The 27,123-nt window shown below is 37.8% G+C and overlaps 1 protein-coding gene across 1 annotated transcript in view; it reads right to left on the bottom strand.

Annotated features, from left to right (window-relative positions):
* Positions 1-15,937: 15,937 nt before the first annotated feature.
* The window catches only part of GDPD1 (glycerophosphodiester phosphodiesterase domain containing 1), a 50,947-nt gene continuing 39,761 nt past the window's right edge, over positions 15,938-27,123 (bottom strand). The window contains exons 7-10 of the mRNA XM_043583908.1: positions 25,301-25,434; positions 19,271-19,330; positions 17,704-17,755; positions 15,938-17,262 (exon numbers count right to left, since the gene is read on the bottom strand). Of these exons, the coding sequence (XP_043439843.1) occupies positions 17,140-17,262; positions 17,704-17,755; positions 19,271-19,330; positions 25,301-25,434 (369 nt within the window). The 3' untranslated portion in view covers positions 15,938-17,139. The remainder of the gene's footprint in view (positions 17,263-17,703; positions 17,756-19,270; positions 19,331-25,300; positions 25,435-27,123) is intronic.

Here is a 27,123-nt window from a genome sequence, read left to right on the forward strand (position 1 = left end):
CTCTTACAAAACTGAAATTCTATCCATTAAACAAACTCCTCATTCCCCTCTGCTCCAGTCCCTGACATCCACCATTTTACTTTCTACCTGTATGAATTTCACTATTCCAGGTATGTCATATAAGTGAAATCATACAATATTTGTATTTTTTGTAACTGCCGTATTTCACCTAATATAATGTCCTCGAAGGTCATCCATGTTGTAGCATATTGCTGAATTTCTTTCCTTTTTAAGGCTGAATGATATTTTGTTATATGTTTACCATGCTTTGTTTATTCATCTGTCAATGGACACTTGGGTTGTCCCTTGACTGTTGTGAATAATGCTCCTATTAACATGGGTGTACAAATATGTCAAAAAGTCTCTGTTTTCGGGGCGCCTGGGTGGCTCAGTCGGTTAAGAATCCAACTTCGGCTCAGGTCATGATCTCGCAGTCAGTGAGTTCAAGGCCCGCGTCCAGGTCTGTGCTGACAGCTCGGAGCCTGGACCCTGCTTCGGATTCTGTCACCCCGTCTCTCTGCTCCTCCCCAGCTCACTCTCTGTTTCTCAAAAATGAATAAACGTTAAAAAAAAATAAAAAAAATAAAAGTCTCTGTTTTCAATTCTTTTGTATACATACCCAGAAGTGGAATTGCTAGAGCATAGGACAATTCTTTTTTGTTTTGTTTTGTTTTTTGTTTTTTAGGAATTGTCCTACTATTTTTCCATAGCAGCTGTACTGTTTTATATTCCCACCAACAGCGCACAAGGGTTCCAGTTTCTCCACAATCTTGCCAACACTTATTTTCTGAAAAAAATTTTATAGTAGCCATTCCAATGATTGTGAGCTTGGTTCTCATAACTTTTCAAAACAAGTTATTTGGGAAAAGTTATTCCAAAACCCGATGAATTTAGAAAAAAGACAACTTTTTTCCTGAGAAAAATGTTGCTATATTTCTTCTCAGCATTTCCCACCTGAGCTAAGGGGTATTTTTCTTCCAAGATGGTATCATCTATCTAAGTTTTAGATAGGTTAAATTCAGATTGCTCTAAGTTATTAATAAGGCCAGGTGTATCTTGTTTGATTTTGCAAACCGCCTACATCTTTCTTATTTCATAGTCATATGACCTAAAAATGATGACTGTAGTAATATATCCAATGAAAAGGGAAATGAGTCAGCTACAGAGGAGAAGGGTCTGATTGGGAAAGAACGTGTGAAGAGTTACATAGCTCATCTGAATTTTACTTAAGCATATAAAACTATAGCTTCATCATTGATAAGCTTTAATACCTGACCTCAGAGACCAAAGAAGACAGAAAAGGTGAAACTCTTGGATTTTTTAATGTTTTTTTGTTTTTGTTTTTTATTTATTTTTGAGAGTGTGTGAGCAAGGGAGGGGCGCAGAGAGAGAGAAGGATAGAGGATCCAAAGCAGGCTCCCCACTGACAGCCAGCAAGCCCATGTGGAGCTCGAACTCACGAACCTCGAGATGACCTGACCTGAAGTCAGATGCTCAACCAACTGAGCCACCCAGGCACCCCTACTCTTGGACTTTTTAAAACTCAAATTCCTTAATTTCATAATATGGTGAAGATGGTTAGAATGAGGAATTGGGAAAAAAAAATCCTCAGTGTAACATGTACAAGTTGGGAGAGGCTCAGCAATGATGTATATTAAATATTAATTTGTTTACTCAAAAGCCTTGAAGAGAAAAGAAAACAATGACATGAGAGCTAATTTGATTCCTTTCACCACACCCTTCCTAGTTCAGTGATGGGGTGCCTGGGTGGCTCTGTGGGTTAAGAGTCCAACTCTGGATTTCAGCTCAGGTCATGAGCCCTACCCTCAGCTCTGGGCTGACAGCTCAGAACCTGCTTGGGATTCTCTCTCTCTCCCTCTCTGCTCCTCCCTGACCAGTGTGTGCATGCACTCTCTCTCCTAAAATAAATAAATAAACATTTAAAAAAAAATTTAAAAAGTCTGTGACTTATGGTTATGGAGAAAAAGCCAGCCTGTGAACACCTTGTTGTGTGGTGAAAACAGATTTTGAACCTGGTTTCTGAGGAACTAGTTTCGCATATCAGGTTTGTCCCTTTAATAGCTGTGCAATCTTGCATGAGTCACTCAAACCATCGGAGCTTCTGTTTCCTCATCTATAAATCAGAGATGATATCACTTACTTCACAGAACTGTGGTAAAGATTAATAAGAGAGCAGGTGTGATAGCACCTGGCACGCAAAAGATACTGGATAAATGTTAATTTCATTCCTTTTTCCAAAAGAGGGTTAGAGTTGTCTAGTTATGTTGTACAGCTTATAGCATATCATACCTGGGTTCTAGATCGTGTTTCTCACAGTCATTTGAATCAGAATTTCTCATATTCCCTCCAGAAGTACGTTTCTTTCCCATCTTAGTAAATGCATCTGCCATCCAACTATCCAGTTATATAAGCCAAGCTTACCAATCAACCTAGAGTTTTTCCCTTTCCTCTTTACCCACTGAATCTCTTGGTTCTACCTCCAAAACAGATCTCAAATCCAGCCGTATCTCACCATCTCCATTCCCACTGCCGCATCTCTGCTTTTTCCAATTTATTTCTACCCATAAGTAAGAATAATCTTTACAAATATACTACATCACTCCTCTGCTTAAAACCTTTTAATGGCTCTTCAACTGCACTTAGAATAAAATGCAAATTCTTTACCATGGCCTGTGGGAAAATCCTATTCGATCTGATTCCTGACTAGCTCTCTAGCACTTTCTCAAATTTTGCACTTGCAGTTTCTTTTGCCTTAAACACGCTTCCCTGAGGTTTTATCTCATACTTCAGGCTGAAATGTCATCTTCTCAGAGATGCCCTTCCTGGCCACTGAATCTAAAGTTGCCCCCTGACCCCTTAACCTTCTATCACAATTAGCCGCATATAAGTCACTTCCTTGTTTATTGTTAGGCTCCTCCCAAACACAGCAACTGTGTTTTGTTACCATTGTACCCATAGCAGCTTGCCTGGTGCCTGGCACATGGGGCATTCAAGTATTTATTCGTTCCTTTGTTTGTTTGTTTGTTTGTTTGTTTTAGAGAGGGAGGGCACAAGTGATCAAGGGGTGGGGGGGATGGAGAAGTAGGGCTCACCTGGGGCTCGTATTTTTACCCAAAGCAGGGCTCATACTCCATGGGGCTCGAAGTCAACAACTGTGAGATCATGACCTGAGCTGAAATCAGATGCTTAATGACTGAGCCATCCAGGCACCTTCAAATATTTGTTGAATATTCGATTGAATGAATATTAAGTAAATTAACAAAAAGAATGAGGGAAAAAAGGCTTGAAAATATGCATTTTGCCTAGCTTCCCAGGTGGATCGGTCAGGGAAGAAGCAGAAAACAGGTGTACTCTCAAATTAGAATAATTTGAGTGTTGTTTAATAAGAGCTTGTTTACAAAAGATATGAGGAAATAAGGACAGTAAATACCCAAGGCTCTTCATCCCACAGAATGTAGAACGATTGGGAGCTGTTACTGGAACCTAAAAGAAGAGAGTCATAGAGAGAGAACCAACTTGAAATAAGCTTGTCATTAAGTCAAGGGACTCAGTCAGCCCAAAGCAATTTTATACAGAGAGACCTTAGAGAATCAATACAAATCTTTCTCTCCTCTCTCTCTCTCTCTCATCTCATACTGGGGTTCCCATCAGCCAAACTGGAAGCAGAATGGGACTAGTGAAAAAAACAAAGGCTCATATAATAATAAATGAATATTTGTCAATTCTGGATGTTAGACTCACAAATGTGTAGTATTATTTTTTGTTTTTTATCCGGGAATCCTTAATTTCTCAAAAAAATGGTGGTACAGTTTTCCACCTACTCCCACTGTTGATAGTTCCAGTTACTGACAGGAATACCAACCACTGATTCCCTTCTCCACGGTGCTACCCATATTGTCAAAGCCACATCAAACGACAGGAAATGCATTTGACATATAGAGATTTTCTCCTTTTACTTAGAAAGTTCACATTTTAACCTTCTCTTCTACCTGTTTTTTTTTTTGATATTTCTCTCAGGATTGAATGGTGAATTGAAGACAGATTACAAAAATCAGAGTGGCGCCTGGGTGGCTCAGTCAGGTGGCTGAGCATCTGACTCTTGATTTCAACCCAGGTCATGATCTCACAGTTCGTGGGTTCAAGCCCCACAACAGACTCTGCCCTGACTGTGCACACCCTGCTTGGGATTCTCTCTCCCTCTCTCTCTGCCTCTCCCCAACTTGTGTATGCCCATGCAAATATGCACACATTCTTTCTCTCGAAATAAATATATAAACTTTAGAAAAACCAGTGGCACCTGGGTGGCTCAGTTGGTTAAGCGACTGATTTCAGCTCAGGTCATGATCTCACGGTTCATGAGTTAAAGCCCCACATCAGGCTCTGAGCTGACAGCAGACTGGAGCCTGCTTTGGATTCTGTGTCTCCCTCCCTCTTTTCCCCTCTCCCACTCATGCTCTGTCGCTCTCCCTTAAAAATAAAACAAACATTAAAAAAATATTTAACTTTAGAAAAATCAGAGTGGGAAGGAGGGTTAAGTCCCAGTCCTAGACAGGTGACCATGTCCTTAATTTCAATTTCATCTAATAAATAGGAATGTGATAATATCATCCAGGTTGATATCAACCTACCCTACCAGATTGTTGTAAAAAAATACTTGAGAATGTATGTAAAAATGAGCAAAATCTAAATACGTATAATATGAATATATTATCATTATTGCAATACTAAAACTTTCTTTTTTTTTAAAGTTTATTTATGTATGTTGAGAGAGAGACAGACAGCACAGAAGGGGCAGAGAGAGAGAGAATCCCAAGCAGGCTCTGACAGTGCAGAGCCCAGTAAAGGGCTCGAACTCACAAACTGTGAGATCATGACGTGAGCCAAAATCAAGAGTTGAGGCTCAACTGACTGAGACACCCAGGTGCCCTGCAACACCCAAACTTTCAAACTCACTGTTACTTGAAGCCTATTTTGAATTTAAATGTTTGAAAAAGTGTTTTTTGTTTGTTTGTTTGCTTTGTTTTGTTTTTTTTATTCTCTAGCTATCTATGGGCTTGTTTGGTATCAGCTGTCTGTAACTCTCCACCTAGTTATCCTTGGAAACTAAGAAATAAACATCAGATCCATTCTGACACTTCTGGACCACACTAGATTTTCTGTCTACCCTAGCCCCACCACAGGTGGCTAAAGTGTTTTCTTCTCCAACTCTCTCAGATTTCCTCAATTTACCCTTCCCATCTCCACCTTGTCCCACACATAATCTCCAGCTCTCCCACTTTGCCCCCATCCCCACCCGTTATGGACTCTCCTGAATTTTAGGGGGAATGAATTGTGCCCTCAATATTCATATGTTGAAGCCCTAACTCTCAGTGTGACTGTATTTGGAGATAGAACCCTTAAGGAAGTAATTAAGGTAAGTTAAATGGGGTCCTAATGGTAGGGCCCCAATCTGATATAGGACTAATGTCCCTTTTCTTTTTCTTTTTAAATGTTTATTCATTTGGGGGGGGGGGGTAGAGACAGAGCATGTGCACACTCAAGTGGGGAAGGGGCAGAGAGGCAGGGAGAGAAAGAGAATCCCAAGCAGGCTCCACGCTGAGTGTGGCTCAGTCTCATGACCGTGGGATTGTGACCTGAGCCACAATCAAGAGTTGGATGCTTAACCAAGTGAGCCACCCAGGTGCCCTGGGTGCATTCTACTTTTTTATACTCTCATTCTATGCTGGAGTATAACAAAAAGATAACCTCTTCCTCCTTTTCTCTTAGTTCTCAATTACCTACTAACTAGACCATGAGCACCCAGGAGGGCAGGAATTGTTCTGTATGGCTCACAACTTACACCAGGTGTCTAGCATGGCAGGGGATTCATCAAAATTTATTGAAAAAGTTAAAACCCATTCACTCTTGAAAGAGATCTTGGCTCACATGTTCTCTCTCTCCAATATCTCCCATTCTTTCACTATCTCCTTCTTGTTGTCACACATTTATAAACCTCCCCATTCAGAACACAACCCACTTGATGTCACTGACTTTTAAAATGTGCTGGTTCTCCAATTTCTTTGAATAAATGGCTGATTTTTACTAGCTTCATTTAGTGCCATTCAGTGCTCTTCATTCCTTTACAATCTGCTATCAGTTCCATCACTTCTAGAGATAAGTGAACCATAGTTAAGGAGGCCTCCTTTTAACCAAATGCTCTCATCCTCTCCCAGCCCCTGCCTCCCTCAATCTCAGTGTCCTATTTTGGACACTGCCGATAACCACCTTCTGTATTAAATTCTCTACTTTCATGAGATCGAGGACATTGTACTTTCTTACGTCTATTTCTCAGACCACACCTTCTCTGTCTCCTTTGGGCATATTCTAAGGCTTAACTCTGCTCACTCTTTTTTCCTAATCACTTCCTTCAAGAGTTTTTTCATTCTCTTAATTTAAATTATCAACTCTTTTAATGACTCGAGAATTCACAGCCAACTTGATTGGTTTCATTTCAAATACAGAATCTCAAGCCTCAAGTCAGCACAGAACAGCCCAGGGGCCCCAGTACATTTCTCTAACAGGATACACATTCTCACTCCTTAAGATGACTATGACAGAAAGCTTTCACTTTCCTCAAAACTTTTATAACTCTTTCTCCATTTTCAGTTTTAGTAAAGACCTCAGCTCAGCTGTCATGGAGAAATTATAAACCATTGAATGAAAACTCACCATTCAAACTACAAAGCCCTGTTTTTATTTGTACTTTTTTTTTTTTTTTTGTAATTTACAATGGAGGAAAGGTCCTTCCCATCAAAAGCTAATCTCTTCACTTATGTTCTCCCTCTCCTCCTCTTCTTCTAAAAAGTCTATTTGTTTGTTTATTTATTTTGAGAGAGAGGAAAACATGAGCAGGGTAGGGGCAGAGAGAGAGAAAAGAGCTAGAATCACAAGCAGGCTTCACACTGCTCACTTGGAGCCTGATGTGGGCCTCAAACTCACATACTGTGAGATCATGACCTAAGCTGATGTCAGATGCTTAATGGTCTGAGCCACCTGGGTGTCCTCTCTCCTCTTCTTTTTATTCTTGTTACCCTCCAAGCTCTTTACTGCCTCAGGGCCTTTGCATAAACTCTTCTAGCTGTTAGAGCACTCTTCCTCATTTTCTTTGCATGGTTCATTCCTCTTGCTTTAGATCCCAGTGTAAATGCCACCTCCTCAAAGAGGCCTACTTGACCGTTTTACCTGAAATAAGCTTGACTTTATTATTTATCGCAATCCCTTGTTTACGTCCTTCAGAATATTTGCTTCAATTTGAAGCTATCATGTTTGTTCACTCTATGTTTGTATTCCCAAGTGAAATGTAAGATCCATAAGCCTATACTATTTTTCTCTTGCTTACCATTATAGCATACCTCCAGATCTAATAAGTGACTAACTATAGGAGGTGCTCAATAAATATTTACTGCATAAATGAATAACATCAATTTCCTATTTCTTCCAGAGAGGGAATTCAGTTATTGGAGGATAGGAAGGAGAAATGTCACTGTGTACCCTTTTGTACTCTATGAACCAGTGACTATATTACCTATTCAAAACTAAATTATATTAAAATCATAAAAAAGAAAGCAGTTGTATGGTTTCAGTCTAGAGATGATGGTGACTTGTACTAGGATGGTGGCACTGCAGTTGGAAAAAAGCAAATAGATTAGATATCTAGGATTTTATGATGGTTTGGGTCTGACGGAATGAGGTATACCTAATAATGTCCATCACAACATTATTCATACTTATAAACAATTAGAAACAACTTAAATTTCCATTGTCAGAGTACTAGTTAAGTAAATCATGGCACATCTACTTGATTAAACAGCATACCGTATTTTTATTTTTTATTTTTTTTTATGTTTATTTATTTTTGAGAGAGACAGAGTGAGAGCAGGAGAGGGGCAAAGAGAGAGGGAGGAATCCAAAGCAGGATCCAGGCTCTGAGCTGTCAGCACAGAGCCCAACATGGGTCTTGAACTCACAGACTGCAAGACCATGACCTGAGCTGAAGTCAGATGCCTAACTGACTCAGTCACCCAGGTGCCCCAGAAAGGCTTTTATTTTTAAGTGATTTTTTATTAATTTTGATTAATTAAAATTGATGTCTATTCATTGTAGAAAAGCTAGAAAATCTAGACAACTAAAAATAAGTCACTTGTAATTCCATCAGCATAAAAAACCACAACTGAAACTTTTATATCATTTCAGCTTTATTTATTTATTTTTAAAGTTGATTTATTTATTTTGAGAGAGAGAGCGTGCACAAGCAGCAGAGGGGCAGAGAGAGAGAGAATTCCAAGTAGGCTGTGTGCTGAACCCAACATGGGGCTCAATCTCATGACTGTGAGATCATGACCTAAGCTAAAATCAAGAGTCAGACTTTTAACTGACTGAGCCACCCAAGCACCCAAGTATTTCAGTTTTAAAATGCATATGAAGGGCTGCCTGGGTGGCTCAGTCAGTTAAGTGTCTGACCGGCTCGGGTCATGATCTCCCAGTTCATGGGTTCTAGCCCCACATTTGGCTCTGTGCTGACAGCCCAGCCTGGAGCCTGCTTCAGATTCTGTGTGTTCCTCTGTCTCTGCCCCTCCCATTTGCACTCTGTCTCTCCCTCTCTCAAAAATAAACATTTAAAAATATAAAATGAACATGTGTATTTTTGTTTACACAGTATACAGTTTTATGACCTAATCTTTCCGCTTAATAATATCTCATATCAGTAGATATAGAATAGTAATATGATATCATTGTATCTATAATTTATTTAACTAGTTCCTTAATGTTGCATGTTTAGATTGTTTCTAATTTTTCACTCTGCAGATGTACTGTTAGGGCACTTACCCTGTTATTTTCTTAGGATGTTATTCTTAAGAAATGTATTTAAAGATAGTGTCAAGTCGATTCTCAAAGTGTTCTGCCAATTTATATTTCCGCCAACAACTCATGAGTGCCTGTTTCTCCATGCCTTTTCATCAAAGCTTTGACTCTTGCCCATCTAAAGAGTTGGAAATTGGTATTTCACTCAATGTTGTTTTATTTTTTATTATCTTAACATATTTTGGGGGTGCCTGGGTGGCTCAGTCAGTTGAATGTCTGACTTGGCTCAACTCATGATCTCATCGTTTACAGGTTTGAGCCCCACGTCGGGCTCTGTGCTGACAGCTCCGAGCCTGGAGACTGCTTCGGATTCTGTGTCTCCCTCTCTCTCTGCCCCTCCCTGACTCATGTTCTGTCTTTCTCTTTCTCTCTCTCTCAAAAGTAAACATTAAAAAATAAAAAATAAAAATTTTGCAGGTGCCTGGGTGGCTCAGGTCATGATCTCCCGGTTCATGAGTTGGAGCCCCACATAGGGCTCTGTGCTGACACCTCAGAGCCTAGAACCTGATTCAGATTCTGTGTCTTGCTCTTTCTCTGCCCCTCCTCTGCCCATGCTCTTTCTCTCTCAAAAATAAAAACATTTAAAAACTATTTTTTAAAGTTTTATTTATTTAAGTAATCTCTACAGCCCACGTGGGGCTTGAAATCACAACCTTGAGATCAAGAGTCATGTGCTCTTCTCACTGAACCATCCAGATGCCTCTTGCTCAATGTTTTATTTGTTTATAATTTTTATTTTTTAATTTTTTCCCAAATTTTTATTTAAATTCTAGTTAATTAACATATAGTGTAATATTGGTTCCTGAGTAGAATTTAGTGATTCATCACTTACCTATAACACCCAGTGTTCATTGTAACAACTGCTCTCCTTAATACCCATCACTCATTTAGCCCATCCACTACCCACCTCCCTCCATCAATCCCGTTTGTTCTCTACCATTAAGTCTCTTAGGATTTGCTTTCCTTTCTTTTTCCCTTCCCATATGTTCATCTGTTTTGTTTCCTAAATTCAACATATGAGTGAAATTGTATGGTATTTGTCTTTCCCTGACTCACTTATTTTGCTTAGCATAATACACTCTAGCTGTATCCATGTCGTTGCAAATGGCAAGGTTTCTTTCTTTTTGATGGCTGAGTAATATTCCATTGTGTGTATGTATGTATGTATGTATGTATTATGTATGTATATGTATACTTCTTCTTTATGCATTCATCAATTAATGGATATCTGGGCTCTTTCCATAGTTTGGGTATTGTTGATAATGCTGCTATATACATCAGAGTGCACTGTACCCCCTTTGAATCTATTTTTGTATTCTTTGGGTAAATACCTAGTAGTGCAACTGCTAGATCATAGGATGGTTCTATTTTTAACCTTTTGAGGAACCTCCATACTCTTTTCCAGAGTGGCTGTACCAGTTTGCATTCCCACCAGGAATATAAGAAGGTTTCCTTTCTCCACATCCTTGCCAACATCAGTTGTTTTCTGTTGTTAATTTTAGGCATTCTGACAGGCATGAGGTGGTATCTCATTGTGGTTTTGATTTGTATTTCCCTGATGATGAGTGATATTGAGCATCTCTTCATGTGTCTGTTAGCCATCTGGATGTCTTCTTTGGAAAAATGTCCATTCATGTCTTCTGCCCATTTCTTAACCAGATTATTTGTTTTTGGGGTATTGAGTTTGATAAGTTCTTTACAGATTTTGGATACTCTATCAGATAGGTCATTTGCGAACATCTCCCATTCTGTAGGCTGCCTTTTAGTTTTGTTGATTGTTTCCTTCACTGTGCAAAAGCTTTTATCTTGATGAAGTCCCAATAGTTCATTTTTGCTTTTGTCCCTTGCTTCTGGTGATGTGACCGGTAAGAAGTTGCCAAAGTCAAAGAGGTTGCTGCCTGTGTACTCTAGGATTTTTATGGTTTCAGGTCTCACGTTTAGGTCTTTAATCCATTTTGAATTTATTTTTGTGTATGGTGTAAGAAAGTGGTCATTCTTCATTCTTCTACATGTTGCTGTCCGGTTTTCCCAACACCATTTGTTGAAGAGACTGTCTTTTTTCCATTGGATATTCTTACCTGCTTTGTCGAGTCAATGTTTTAATTGATAGGTCATTGACTACTAGGGAGGTTAGACATTTTTGTTGCCTGTTTATATTTGTGGATTACATGTTTATGTCTTATGTTCTTCCCCCACCCACTGATTTTTCTTGAAAAGTTTTTGACCATTAACGCTTAAGGACTTGATTAAATGAAAAAGGCTTAAAGTGGGTTAGGAAGTAAGGGAGGGAAGGAGAAAGGAAAGGAGGAAGGAAAGAGAGGTTCTATTCAAGCCTGACAGGGAAAAAGACCTTAGATCAAAGATTATAAAAGCCAATTTTTTCCCCCAGAAAACTCCTATTTTAAATCAAACCTTATATGGAACTCATATGTGAAACAGAAAGAAAAGTAGAGCAGTTCTAGTCAAATTGGGAATGTGTAACACAAAGCTATACCTGCCTCAGCCTCCTCTTAGCATAACCATCCCCATTCACCCAGCAGAAGCTGTCTAGGTCCGATCTTGTTATCTTACGATGAAGCCCTATTTCTAAAATTTAAAACGACTAGACAAATAAGATCAATACAGAGCTACTCACAACATAAGCATTCGTTTGAATAGCAACCTATTCAAACTGCTAGTAGAATACCGAACAGGAGGGGTCCCTGGGTGGCTCAGTGATGCTTTGGACTCTTGATTTCAGCTCAGGTCACGATCTTGTGGTTCATGGGATCAAGCCCCTCATTGGGCTCTTGTGCTCACAGCACAGACCTGCTTGGGATTCTCACTTTCCTCTCTCTCTGCCCCTCCTCTGCTCACACATCCATGCTCTCTCTCAAAAGAAATATTTTAAAAAATATATTGAGGGACACCTGGGTGGCTCAGTCAGCTAAGTATCCGACTCTTGATTTCAGGTCCTGATCTCATGGTTCATGGGATCGAGCCCCATGTCAGGCTCTGTGCTTGGGATTCTCTCTCTCTCTCCCCTTCATGTGCCCTCTCTCTCTAAATAAATAAGTAAATAAGCATTAAAGAATAAAATAAAATAAAATAAAATAAAATAAAATAAAATAAAATAAAATAAATACTGAGAAGGAACTAACATCTCTAAAGTACTAGTTTTGCAATTTCATACCTACAAAGTATACAAAACTCCTAATCTATTCCTCCAGGACTAGACTTTCCTCCAAGGACTAATGTACTTAAAGCACCGTCACTCAAATGTCTTTCTGTCATTTCAAACTTTCTGTCATTTAAAGAGCACAACATAGTCATCAATTTTACCACCCAACTGATTCCCCTCTTCAACTTCCCCATTTTTTTGCAGCTTTGGAATTAGTACTGACTTTCCCTTCTCCTTTTAAGCTCTAGTCACTAATGCTCAATAATTCTTCCCTTCAGAGACACATAGATTCATTGTTTCCCTACTTACATTGTCATTACTTTCTTTTGGACGCTTATTGCCTCAGGCCTGGATTGCTGCAAGAAGTCTCCCATTCTGTAGACTATGACCAAATTAATTACTAATTTTTGTGCAATCTAGTATCAACTGGATCTGGTTAGCCTTCTGACCTGGTTTCAGGATTTTCTCTAGTTTAGGCTTATACCTTTCCTTCATATAATAGGATGTTCCCACTTTCCAAATAGTGTGTCTGCTGCATAGGAGTTAGAAAAGCTAAGTATCACCAGTGGCTTTATGAATTGTATGCTCTCACCATTCTGATCTCTTTGGTTCCTGGATCTGACTGCTTTAGTTCTGATGTTGCTTTGGTGCCTGGTCTGACTGCTATTTCCATTTTCCTTTTGGTACAGAAATTATTATGTCATATTACTGCCTAGCAGTTTTGGTTCTTACTTTTAAGGTCTTGAGTTCAGCCATCTACTTAAGAGATAAGACTTTTATTCAGAACAAACTCTTCAAGATGGCATTCGATTTTCCTTTATTTGGAACTCTTATCTATGACAGTTCCTTGTGTATTTTTTATTTTTATTTTTGAGAGACAGGGGGAAGGGGCAGAGAAAAAGGGGGACACAGAATCTGAAGCAGGCTCTGCCATTTTTTTAATATTTATTTTTGAGGGGAAAAGAGGAAAAGAGAGAGGGGGACAGAGGATCTGAAGCAGGCTCTGCACTGACAGCAGAGAGCCCAATGCAGGGCTTGAACTCACAAACTGTGAGATCATGACCTGAGCTGAAGTCAACTGCCTAACCAACTGAGCCACTCAAGAGCCCCCTTGTATGTTTTTTAAATGTACCTGTCCATCCCTACTATGTTGCACACCTCTAAGCAGAATTATTCAAGTTATGAATCATTCCATGTTAATGGTTTCCCATATGTACAACTGTTCTTCAGTTCTATTACATGAGCTTCTTTCCAAGAATTGGGTCCTAGTTCTGGTACTTTGTGTTCTGTTTTGCCTTGGTAACATGCCCCATACTTAAGTCCTACAGGGAAGCTCTCACTACTTCAATTTTTTTTTAATTTTTTTTTTCAATATTTTTATTTATTTTTTTGGGACAGAGAGAGACAGAGCATAAACGGGGGAGGGGCAGAGAGAGAGGGACACACAGAATCGGAAACAGGCTCCAGGCTCCGAGCCATCAGCCCAGAGCCTGATGCGGGGCTCGAACTCACGGACCGCGAGACCGTGACCTGGCTGAAGTCGGATGCTTAACCGACTGCGCCACCCAGGCGCCCCACTACTTCAATTTTTAAGAAAAAAATTTTTTTAAGTTTATTCATCTATTTTGAAAGAGAGCAGTGGGGGAGAGACAGAGAGAGAGTGGGAGAGAGGGAGAGAATCCCAAGCAGGCTCCACACCGCCAATGCAGAGCACAATTCAGGGTTCAAACTCATGAACCATGAGATCATGACCTGAGCCAAAGCCCGATGTTTAACTGACTAAGCCATCCAGGCACCCCTCACACTACTTCATATTAAAACTCCCTCATGCCAATTACTTACTAAAATGCCTGCCAACTTTTTTTTAATGTTTTATTTATTTTTGAGAGAGAGAGAGAGAGCAGGGGAAGGACAGAGAGAGAGACACACACACACAGAATCCGAAGCAGGCTCCACGCTCCGAGCTGTCAGCACAGAGCCCAATGTGGGGCTTGAACTCATGGACCGTGAGATCATGACCTAAGTCGAAGTCAGATGTCCAACCAACTGAGCCACCCAGGCGCCCCTCATACTACTTCATATTAAAATTCCCTCATGCCAACTACTTACTAAAATGCCTGCCAACTCTTGCCCATTGCCACATACTTGGGCTACTAATGGCATACTGGACTCGACCTATAGGTGAGCCTGTCACATCTAGTGCCAGCCTTATCCCAGTAGAAGGGTCTAATCACATCTTGTGACCACTTCTCTACCTTCCCCACTATGCTGTTCACTATGCCTAGCAATATCTACCTCAAAATGAAAGGGTATTTAAGCTTGTTTAAAATGTGATGCTCCAGGGGTGCCTGGCTGGCTCCAGTTGGTAGAGCATGTGACTCTTGATCTTGGAGTCTTGGAGTTGGAGTCCCACAATGGGCACAGAGATTATTTTAAATAAATAAACAGGTAGGGGTGCCTGGGTGGCTTAGTTGGTTAAGTGCCTGGCTCTTGATTTTAGCATAGGTTTGTGGGTTCAAGCCCGCATCGGGCCCCATACTGACACAGCCAGAGCCTGCTTGGGATACTTTCTCCCTCTCTCTCTGCCCCTCTCCCACTCATGCTCTCTCTCTCTCAAAAATAAATAAACATGAAAAAAAAATAGGGGCACCTGGGAGGCTCAGTTGGTTAAGTGTCCGATTTCAGCTCAGGTCATGATCTCACGGTTTGTGAGTTGGAGCCCCATGTTGGGCTCTGTGCTGTCAGCTTAGAGCCTGGAGCCTATTTCAGATTCTGCATCTCCCTCTCTCTCTGCCCCTGCCTCACTCACACTCTGTCTCTCTCAAAAATAAAATAAACATGGGGTGCCTGGGTGGCTCAGTCAGTTGAACGTCTGACTTCAGCTCAGGTCATGATCGCGGTCTGTGAGTTCGAGCCCCGCGTCAGGCTCTGTGCTGACAGCTCAGAGCCTGGAGACTGCTTCGGATTCTGTGTCTCCCTCTCTCTCTGCCCCTCCCCGGCTCATGCTCTGTCTCTCTGTCTCTCTCTCTGTCAGAAATAAACAATTAAATAAATAAATAAATAAATATTTAAAAATAAATAAATAATGAATAAAATAAACATTAAAAAAAGAATTAAATAAATAAATGTAAATAAATAGGTAGGTAGATAAATAAATAAATAAATAAAATGTGATGCTCCAATCAGAAAAGCAGTATTGAGATGTTATAATGAATACAAAGTCTCTTATTATAGAGACTATATACTTATATTAAGTGACTTAAGGTCACCTTGACTATAAAATTAGCAAACGTTCTTTTTTTAAAGTAAACTCTACCCCCAACATGGGGCTTGAACTCATAACCCTGAGATCAAGAGTCACATGCTTTACCAACTAAGCCAACCAGGTACCCCCAAATTAGCAAACTTTTAAAACATAACTTTCTAAACATCTTTACCATATTGGGTACTTTATCTTCTACTGGTTGACACAAAATATATGCTCGCCCTATAATATAAGCTGCTCGGAATCATAACAAAGCAAAATTCAGAACGAAAAAATAACAGAAAGAATCATATCTAAACAATCAAAATGATCCCTAGCAGCCATAACCATAAATTATAGTAAGCACAAGTAAAAATGACTGATTTATTGGATTACCTGCCCAAGTTATTGTTCAAATGCCAAGAAGCAACTTTTTACCATAGAGTGTTTCCATATTTTCTTTTGTTTTCCTTATTCTAGAGAGAAATATCAGGTGTGTTTACTTATATTATCAATTTATCACTTCATTAAATTCTGCCCCCCCAGAACCTATAAAATCTATAAAGCACATTTAGAATTACAACTGCAAAAAAAGCAATGAAGAACCCTTATTTTGTTCTTGTAAAATTTTATTCCAGTTTAAACAAAAAAGCAAAATGTTAATTATGTCATCCAGAGACTGATGGGAGTATAATCATCCTTCATAGCTGCTGACAACTCCAAATGAGAGATGTAATCTAGGTAAAAGGCCCTTATTATTCCAGATTATATTTACCTCCCAAAGAGGTCATGAAAATTAGTCAAAAAGATTAGAAACAGATGTACATGAAGTCATATCAGAAAAGCTGAGAAAGTGATGCCTAATGCTTTGAGAAATTGTTTCCACTTAATATTCAGAAGACTAAATCCTTAAAGGTCAGGAACAGGTGGTTTATACCATAAGTATTAAATCAATGATGTGTACTTTCATCAGTTTTATAGGTTTATTAAGATTCAAGATGTTATTTAAAATCTAGATGTAGGATCAAACAGTTAGTCATTGCCAAAAATGGGAAATTTACACTTCTTTAGAGGAAACATAAATATATGACTATTTGGATCTTGTCTTAATTTACATTTAATAATTCCCATTTTAATGGTTACCAAAAAGAAAGGACATGGTAGCGCTGCTACACTGAAGAAGATTCCGAGATTCCATTAACAACAGCAGCCAAGAAATGTAATTGTCTACAGTTTTTACTTCTGATCAGGTAATAAAATTTCAGTTCTTTGAGCTTGCCTTCTGTTAACAATGGACAGCTTGTCAAATAGCTATATTACTGATTTCTAAGCTCTCCTCCCACTGTATTTTCTTTTCTCTTTATTCAAGATGTACCTGGAAATAATGAGACAACTCAGAATAGCTGTAGTGGCCTTCAGTAATTTTGCTTTACTAATTAGTTGATCTTATTCCAGTGAAGGCTAATGTCAAATTTATCCAAAAGTCTTTGATTTTGGAATTACTTATAATAGTAGAACAATGCATCATATACAGAACTCTTGATTAATAATCTTCTACTTCCAACTCATAACCAGTTATCTTTCTAAACAAACTATTTACAAATGTAAAATATGTAATATTGTTTAAAATAAATATACAATATATAGTTTCTACATTCTCAGACAAGCTTAAAAATGAGGTAATAAAAACTTAACTGATTAAACCTTTACCATTCTGGAAATGGCTTAGGGAAATGATGGCAAACTTGTTTTTTTTTTTTTTTTCCTTAGGTCTCTTCAGGTTTTCTTTGAATGCTTCTGAGTACCTCCTTTTCTATGCTGAAAAATTATGTAAAAAATCCTTAAGTTTTGTTGGATAGTCTGTCATCACCCCAGTTGCTCCCAAATCAAAAGCTCGTTTGTATTCTTGTTCTTCATTTAATACCCAAATATACACCTGAAAATTAGAAGCGTGAGAAGTATGAGAAGAAATGTTAAAATAGAAAATTATTTTTATAATAGCATTTATACACTACAATCTCAGCAGACCTAGAAACAACCTATTAAACCTGTAATTTTAAAAAGTTATTGAACCCTTTAAAAAAGCTTTACTTTACTCATTAAATATATACTGTCCCGCCCTTTAGCTTCAGCTAATCTCACCTATATACATAAGTGGACTCCAGTTATTAAAATGCCAATGCTTTCTTGTTAAACATAAGGCAGAGCTTAAGGTTTTCATATGTGAACCAGTAAAGCAGCAGCAGCAGCAGCAGCAGCAGCAGCAGCAGCAGCAGAGCTGGGCCCAAATTAAGTCAGTTAAAAGATCCTGTCCTTTACACTTGTGTTACACTGATGAGACATATTGTTTCCAAAATGCATCATTCCAGAAACTTACCTGAATGCCTCTGGCAGTGAGGTGGTCAAACAAGGCTTTTCTCATTAGTAAGCTAGAAAAGAAAAGCAGAACAAATTTAGTTATTTCTTAGTTCTAATGAAAGACCATAATTAGTCTTTAGAACTAAATTAGCCTAATTTAGAATTTATAATTCTGATTTTTAAGGTCACCTAATAATAATTCTATAATTATAATTAGAATTTATAATTCTGATTTAAAGCAATGGCCTCAAGTAATAACTACTGTGGATATATTCATGTCCTAACTGCTGGATCTCCTTTCACTGTTGGCTGCTTGCTGGTGGACAACCAGAACCTCCTTTCTATTCCTTCTGTAACTAGATCCTCAGGAGACCCATTCTTATTGAAGCCGCTTAGGAGAGAAGAGGCTTCTTCACTTTCCCTGTTGACACCATAATGAGAGTCAGAAAGAGCTTGGAAGTCTGTTTATAACTTTCCAAGTTAAAACAAGATAGTGAATTTGGGCCAAGTTCTATAATATCATTATTTATTTACATAATGGATTGGTCTTTCATGTGCAATCTTAGAAACCTACTGTTCCTTATTTACACTATATATACTGTATATATATCATTTTTTAGAGTTTGAAATAATTAACTTAAAAGTGAACTTTTAGAATACAAATCACTTGAGCATGATGGGAATGAACTATATGGGAAAGTTATACATATTATTTCTACTCTGTTCATGTCTATTAGAATGATTAAATAACAGAAACTAAACATAACAGCAACATTGTGGTATTTATCTAAAATTAAACTCGGGGCGCCTGGGTGGCGCAGTCGGTTAAGCGTCCGACTTCAGCCAGGTCACGATCTCGCGGTCCGTGAGTTCGAGCCCCGCGTCGGGCTCTGGGCTGATGGCTCAGAGCCTGGAGCCTGTTTCCGAGTCTGTGTCTCCCTCTCTCTCTGTCCCTCCCCCGTTCATGCTCTGTCTCTCTCTGTCCCAAAAATAGATAAACGTTGAAAAAAAAAATTTTTTTTTTAAACTAAAAAAAAAATAAAAAAAAATAAAATTAAACTCAACATGTCTTAGAAATTAAAGTATCTTTTTTGAAGTAGATGCCCACCCTACAGGTGGGGCTTCCTTTCTGCTATTAAACATTGGTGCAGATTTTTCTGGAGAAATGTGCCAGTAGTCAATGTATACTTTTACCTATACTGTATTGCTATACACTTCTTTCACCATATCTTTCTTTGACTGCAGGTTACTGAAAACAGCAAACAGGTGGAAGAGAGTGGTTATATATACCAGCTCTATATACTAACTAGCTAGATCACCCTAAGCTAATCATTTACCTTTGGGTAGGAGGGCACTCAGTTTTCTCTTGAAGCTGGCTGAAACTGTCTCTCAAGATTCCTCTTACAGTTTTGCAGCTGGTAGTTAAAGTAGTTCTAAATGATTCATATACATCCACCTATGGAGTAGGTGCTCAATATGTCCTTGTTACAAATCATATGCAGAAAGCTTGCTCTAAATTATAAACATAGGACGTAATACATATAGCTAAAGCAATAACTTGTATATCAAGAAACTAAAATTCTTACATATCAGAAAGCCAGATGAGAAACTTTTGACTTCTGGACATAGTGTGTGGTTCTTTTAGCCTGAAGCAAAATAAAATTTGAAACATACATTAGAAACACAGGAAGGTATCAGTGTGATAAAATAAAATGAGTCCAAAAACAAACACAGTGCCTTGAACTTAGTATGTGCTCAAAAAAATTTTATAAAAAAACCACAACAAACCAAAAGTAAATTAAAATAAAGCCCATTTGGGTCTCTGTTTCTATTGATTTCAAGCTATTTTTTTGCTACCACTACTGAAAGGTAAAATAATAATAATAATAATAATAATAATAAAAGTTATCTTTTCAGACCCTGCGTGCCTAGAGCTCATGTGTCTTCTCTTTTTTGGTGAAGCGTCTTTCTCTCACTTTGCTATAACTGAGTACATGGTAGATTTAGTATATGTACTGTCAAAGCAAGCACACATAGTATATAGTAGATGTAAACATACAACCAAACTTTACTACAAATTAAAAGACATATGGGGTAAAAATGAGACTAAAAAGACCCTGAAAGCATGTTTTTTTCTTCCCCTTTCAATATTTGAAGACCTGGGCCCTGTTCTTCTTCTTCTTCTTCTTTTTTTTTTTAGTTTTCATTTAGTTTCCAGTTAGTTAACATACAGTGTAATATTAGTTTTCAGGTGTACAATATAGTGATTCAACAACTCCACATATCACCCAGTGCTCATCACAACAAGTGCTCTTTAATCCCCATCACCTATTTAACCCATCCCTCCCTACCATCCTCCCTTCTGGTAACCATCAATTTGTTCTCTATAGTTAATAATCTGTTTCTTGGTTTGTCTCTCTTTTTTTCCCTTTGTTTGTTTTGTTTCTTTTTTCCCCCCTCAAATGTTTAAATATTTATTTATTTTTGAAAGAGAGAGAGAGAGGGCATGAGTGGGGTAGGGGCAGAGAGTGAGGGAGAGAGAGAAACCCAAGCAGATTCCCCACTGTCAGCACAGAGCTAGATGTAGGGCTCAAACTTACGAACCATGAGATCACAACCTGAGCCGAAATCAAGAGTCAATCGCTTAACCAACTGGGCCACCCAGGTGCCCTGTTTGTTTTATTTCTTAAATTCCACATATGAGTGAAATCATATGGTATTTGTCTTTCTCTGATGGACTTTTTCATTTAGCATAATAGTAATATGTCACCTTCTTTATCCATTCATCAGTGTATGGACATTTGGGCTGTTTTCCATAATTTGGCTATTGTGGATAACGCTGCTATCATTGTCAGGGTGCGTGTATGCCTTTGAATTAGTATTTTTGTATTCGCTGGGTAAATACCTAGTAGTATGATGGCTGGATCACAGGGTAGTTCTATTTTTAATTTTTTGAGGAATCTCCATGTTTACCACAGTGGCTTCACTGTGCATGGCTTCACCAATAGTGCATGAAGGTTAGCTCCTTTCTCCACATCCTCACCAACACCTGTTGTTCCCTGAGATTTTATTTTAGCCATTCTGAAGGGTGTCAGGTGATATCTCATTGTAGTTTTGATTTTCATTTCCTTGATGATAATTGATGACGAGCATCTTTTTTTTTTAATTTTTTATTTTTTAAAATTTACCTCCAAATTAGTTAGGCATATAGTGCAACAATGATTTCAGGAATAGATTCCTTAGTGCCCCTTACCCATTTAGCCATCTGCCCTCCCACAATCCCTCCAGTAACCCTTAGTTTGTTCTCCATATTTATGAGTCTCTTCTGTTTTGTCCCCCTCGTTTTTATATTATTTTTGTTTCCCTTCACTTATGTTTATCTGTTTTGTCTCTTAAAGTCCTCATATGAGTGAAGTCATATGATTTTTGTCTTTCTCTGACTAATTTCACTTAGCATAATACCCTCCAGTTCCATCCCCGTAGTTGCAAATGGCAAGATTTCATTCTTTTTGATTGCCAAGTAATACTCCATTGTATATATATATACACCACATCTTCTTTATTCGTTCATCCATCGATGGACACTTGGGCTGTTTCCATACTTTGGCTACTGTTGATAGAGCTGCTGTAAACATGGATGGGGGTGCATGTGTCCCTTCGAAACAGCATACCTGTATCCCTTGGATAAATGTCTAGTCATGCAATTGCTGGGTCGTAGGATAGTTCTATTTTTAGTTTTTCGAGGAAGCTCCATGCTGTTTTCCAGAGTGGCTGCACCAGCTTGCATTCCCATCGAGCATCTTTTTCATGTGTCTGTTGGCTGTCTGTATGTCTCCTATGAAAAATTTCTATTTATGTCTTCTGCCTATTTTTTAATTGGATTATTCATTTTGGGGGTGCTGCATTTTATAAGTTCTTTATAGATTTTGGATACTAACCCTTTATCAGATAGGTCATTTGCAAATATTTCCTCCCATTCTGTAGACTGCCTTTTAGTTTTGCTAATTGCTTCCTTCGCAGTGCAAAAACTTTTATTTTGATGAAGTCTCAATAGTTTATTTTTGTTTTTGTTTCCCTTGCCTCAGGAGACATATCTAGAAAGAAATTGTTATGGCCAATGTCAAAGAAGTTACTGCCTGTGTTCTCTTCTAGAATTTTTATGGTTTCAAGTTTCACATTTAGGTGTAAAAACCCTTTTGAATTTATTTTTTGTGTATGGTGTAAGAAAGTGGTCCAGTTTCATTCTTTTGCATGTTGCTATCCAGTTTTCCCAGCACCATTTGTTGAAGAGACATCTTTTTTCCCTTTGGATATTCTTTCCTGCTTTGTCAACCATTAATTGACCATATACATGTAGGCTCATTTCTGGATTTTTTATTCTGTTCCATTGATTCATGTGTCTATTTCTGTGCCAGTACCATACTGTTTTGATTACTATAGCTTTGTAATATAACTTGAAGTCCAGAATTGTGATGCCTCCAGCTTTGTTTTTCTTTTTCAAGGTTGCTTTGACTATTGAGGGTCTTTTGTGGTTCCACAGAAATTTCAGGTTTGTTTGTTTTAGCTCTATGAAAAATGCTGTTGGTATTTTGATATGGATTACATTAAATGTATTGATCGCTTTGGATAGTATAAGCATTTTAACAATATTTGTTCTTCCAATCCTTGAGCCTAGGATGTCTTTCCATTTGTTTGTGTCCTCTTCAATTTCTTTCACCAGTGTTTATAGTTTTCAGAATACAGGTCTTTCACCTCTTTGGTTAGATTTATTTCTAGGTACCTAACTGGTTTTGGGGCAATTATAAATGGGATTGATTCCTTAACTTCTCTTTCTGTTGCTTCATTATTGGTGTATAGAAATGCAACAGATTTCTGTACATTGATTTTGTATCCTGTGACTTTGCTGAATTCATTTATCAATTCTAGCAATTTTTTGGTGGAGTCTTTCAGGTTTTCTATATAGAGTATCATGTGATCTGCAAATAGTGAAAGTTTTACTTCTTCCTCACCAGTTTTATTTCCTTTTGTTGTCCGATTCCTTCCGGTACTATGTTGAATAAAAGTGGCAAAAGTTCACATGCCTGTGTGTTATTCCTGACCATAAAGGAAAAGCTCTCAGTTTTTCCTCATTTAGGATGATATTAGCTGTGGGTTTTTCATATATGGCCTTTATTATGTTGAGGTATGTTCCCTCTAAACCTACTTTGTTGAGGGTTTTTATTAAGAATGGATGTTGTACTTTGTTAAATGCTTTTTCCATCTATTGAAATGATATGATTCTTATCCTTTCTTTTATTAATGTGATGTATCACGTTGTTTGATTTGCGAATATTGAATGTAGGCCCTGTTTTTTTCAATTATCTTTTCTACTGAAAAAGTGTACTTGACCTTTAGACCTACACTGAGTTCCTTCTTCAATTTCCTCAATGCCTAGAGCAGCACAACTACCTGTATCATTAATTTGGCATTGTGCCCATAGCAAATCTCTGGTTAGCCTCTCTCTACTATGAAGACTTCCCAGCTTCTAAGTTTAACAGCACACAGTGATTTTCATTCTCCCCAGATCTTCACTTCTTGTTTCCTTTTTAACTCCTCCTGACTATACTGTTAGAATGTTTGAGTCTCCACGCTTAAATTCACTTTTTTCTTTCTCTCTGAATTCAGTTTTTATTAGAAGCTCTCCAAATAAAATCCTCTTTTCTTTAACTCTAGCCTAGGTGGGAAGAACTTGTTGCAGTTTTAGGAATCTCTGTTTTTTAGTATCTCAAACATTAATCAGCTCATTAAACAAATTATTATGTTGTCTTAGAAAGCACCCACTGTCATCCATCAAAGAAAAATTAAAACACACACACACACACACACACAATATTCTACTTTGTCTTAACCCACAATTAGTTTTTAGAGAAAAGATTAATTCTATGAGTTTGTTCATATGTCTGTATTTCAGTAATACCTACTTCTAAAAGGAGCATGTGCACATAATTTAGAGAGCACAGTAGTTCATGCCAGGCCAGAGGAAAACCTAAGTACTTTAGGAATAAATGGTTAGGAATCATTTTAATCCAGCAAATTAAAATGGTTTCTTTGTAGGCAAGAAGTGGTTTCTGTTTTGTCTGATAAATAGCTACAAAGACTGCCCAAAAATATAACTGGGAACAGATAAAATAAACATGCTCATCACAAAGAAACTCAAATTGGAAAACAAGCATGAAACATAGATGCTAAATACAAAGGTACCAACCAAACTGTTTTTCTTACCAGTATTTCCCAATCACTGTTGCACTAATGTTCAGTTTGACTTTTTAAAGTTCTGTTTGGGGATGAAAAAAGTTTCCATGCAGGTGAGATCACATTTAATTTTTTTTTTTTAAGTAATCTCTAGGCCAAATGTGGGGCTCAAACTCACAACCCTGAGATCAAGAGTTGCATGCTCTACTGACTGAGCCAGCCACGTATCCCAGGTGACATCACATTTAAATGATCTCCCCAGGAGTTCCAAATTCCTTTGTCATGACTCTGATTATTAGAAATTTACAGCTAGAAATCACATTCTATTGGTGCAGGATAATGAGATGAAGCTGTCTTTCTCTGATACTGATGATAAAGATAATGGAACAATAAAAGCTATCATTTATTAAGTGCTTATTATCTGCCAGGAGGTGCTAAGTGTTTTACATATTTTTATCTTTACAGTAAATGAGTTCGTGAAAAGCAAGGCTTTGTACCCAGGAAAAAGATTATGGAAATATAGCAGTATCTATTATAAACAAACACTATCCTTTTCTTTCTCCTATTTCTCAGAGGTTTTTTTGGTTGTTGTTATGGTGGTAGTAGTTGTTTTTCTTCCTCAGTGTATTAATACTAATGGTGAATTTGGAGTTTAATGGAATTTCCACTTCCTATTGTGATGAAGTATAAATACATTAGGGAAGTTGGAGGGCAATTGCTATTATAGGTTAACATAAAAGCTTCAACAATTAAGCTCAATTCTTTGTATCTGACTTCTGGGTACACAGGCCCATAAAGTTATTGATACCTGAAAAGGGTCCAGATTAAATATTTATAATCCTAAATTGTTCATTTTAGAAAAATATGTCTTAATTATTTCAAAAGGCATTATTAATATAGGCCAGTTTATCAAACATGTAAATAACTACAGCAGTCTATTCTTTTTTTTTTTTTTTTTGAGATTTTATTTTTTAAAGTAATCTCCATACCCAATGTGGAACTCAAACTTACAATACCAATATCAAGAGTCACATGCTTAGGGCACCTGGGTGGCTCAGTTGGTTGAGACTGTGATCTCAGGTCGTGATCTTGCAGTTTGTGAGTTTGAGCCCCGAATTCGGCTCATTACTATCAGCGCAGAACGTGCTTCAGATCCTCTCTCCCCTTCTCTCTCTGCCCCTCCCCCACTCATGCTCACTCTTGCTCTCTCTCTCTCTCTCAAAAATAAATAAAACATTAAAAAACAAAAAAGAGTCACCCGCTCTGCCAACTGAGCCAGCCAGGTGCCCCTACAGCAATCTTTTATTTCACTGATATTGATATTAATGAGCCTTGATCTTAGTCCTCCTATAATGATAATTGATGCAAACAGAGTAACCACTTACTTCAATATGATAGAAGGCATTGGGATTTCAAAAAACTGTTCTCGAATGGGCACAAAGGGCAAGAGACCAGTGAAGAACAGGCCAAGAATGAGCAGAACACGTTGTAGACTGAAGAGTATAGGAATATCTGAATTCTAAAAGACACAAACAATATGTTACTTTACAACTGCTCAATAAAGAAGATTATTTCACATCCTCAAAATTTCCAAGACTGTATCTGGACACTTGTTAAAAGTACTCCCTGAGTTATCAATATCCATCTCTAAACACACCACATTTTGGGGCGCCTGGGTGGCGCAGTCGGTTAAGCGGCCGACTTCAGCCAGGTCACGATCTCGCGGTCCGTGAGTTCGAGCCCCGCGTCAGGGCTCTGGGCTGATGGCTCGGAGCCTGGAGCCTGTTTCCGATTCTGTGTCTCCCTCTCTCTCTGCCCCTCCCTTGTTCATGCTCTGTCTCTCTCTGTCCCAAAAATAAATAAACGTTGAAAAAAAAAATTAAAAAAAAAAATAAACACACCACATTTAAAAATAGTTAGTCCTTGACAAATGGGTTAGATCTATCTTGGAGCCCTATACCATCAACTGATGATATTAAAGTTTCTCTATTCCCTAATGTCTGCGTTTGCAACACCACTTCTGTCTGTTGGTGACAGTACTTATTATTAGAGATTAAACACACTGAATCTAACAGAACAAGATAAAGAAATGAAAATATGAAACATTCAGTAACCTTACTGCCAGTTAAAAAATATGTAACTGAAGATCAACATATATTCATATATATCTATATATAGATATATATGTATTCTTATCTATAGATATAGTTATACATTATTTAAGTAAGATATGACATTGATATGAATATCTATAGATAAAATATATTAGCACTGTTGCAAATATGTCATCTTTCAGTTACATTATGGATCAAATATAGATAAGATTTTGTAAGCTAGTCCAAGAATCAAGCCATCATTTTAGGTTTCTACTGGAAAATATGTTCAAGATCTCAAAACTCTTAGAATGTAAGCTTCATATAGATATGCACTCTTTTTATCTTGCAAAACTGAAACTCTATGCCTAGTATACAATTCCCCGTATCCTCCTCTCCCTAGCCCCTCCTATATTTCTCTTTAAAACATAGAAATTATGGTAGAGTTGATTTTTTCTATACAAAAATAATATATTGAAAAAGTTATTCAAAAAAGTAATTTATTTTATTATTTTATTTTATTTTTTAGCAGGCTATACACCAGCACAGAGCTCAATGCGGTACTTGAACTCACGACCCTGAGATCAAGACCTGAATGAGATCAAGTTGGATACTTAACCTACTGAGCCACCCAAGTACCCCGCAAGTAATTTATTTTACATATTAGCTTTAAATTACTCACTTCTTTATTTAAAAAAAAAAAGAATAAAAAAGAATAAATAAGTTTGAGCATTTCTTCTCTCTCTGTTCATATGTCTCTCTGTAATATTTTAGGCTTATTTATATACAGGTGTTTCAGCTGTAACACAATGTACAAGTCCCTGAAAAACTTGATTTCTGCAAATTCATGCACTGAAAATAACAGAGCTTATGGGAAAAATAGGGTTAGGAGCTGACCCTCAAAACTTACACAACTTTGGACCCAGAGAACTAAAAAAAAAAATTGGTATTTCTGGGAGCCATGCAAGGCTGCTGGTGGTGGGAGAGGGTGGGGTTTGGTATGCTGGCACACCACTGACATAACAGCTGGTGCCACTCTGTATCTTCTAAATTAGAATATCTGGAGATCTTGCCATTTGCGACAACATGGATGGACTGAGAGGGTATTACACGAA

This window comes from Prionailurus bengalensis, chromosome E1 (assembly GCF_016509475.1).
Source record: "Prionailurus bengalensis isolate Pbe53 chromosome E1, Fcat_Pben_1.1_paternal_pri, whole genome shotgun sequence".
NCBI lineage: Eukaryota > Metazoa > Chordata > Mammalia > Carnivora > Felidae > Prionailurus > Prionailurus bengalensis.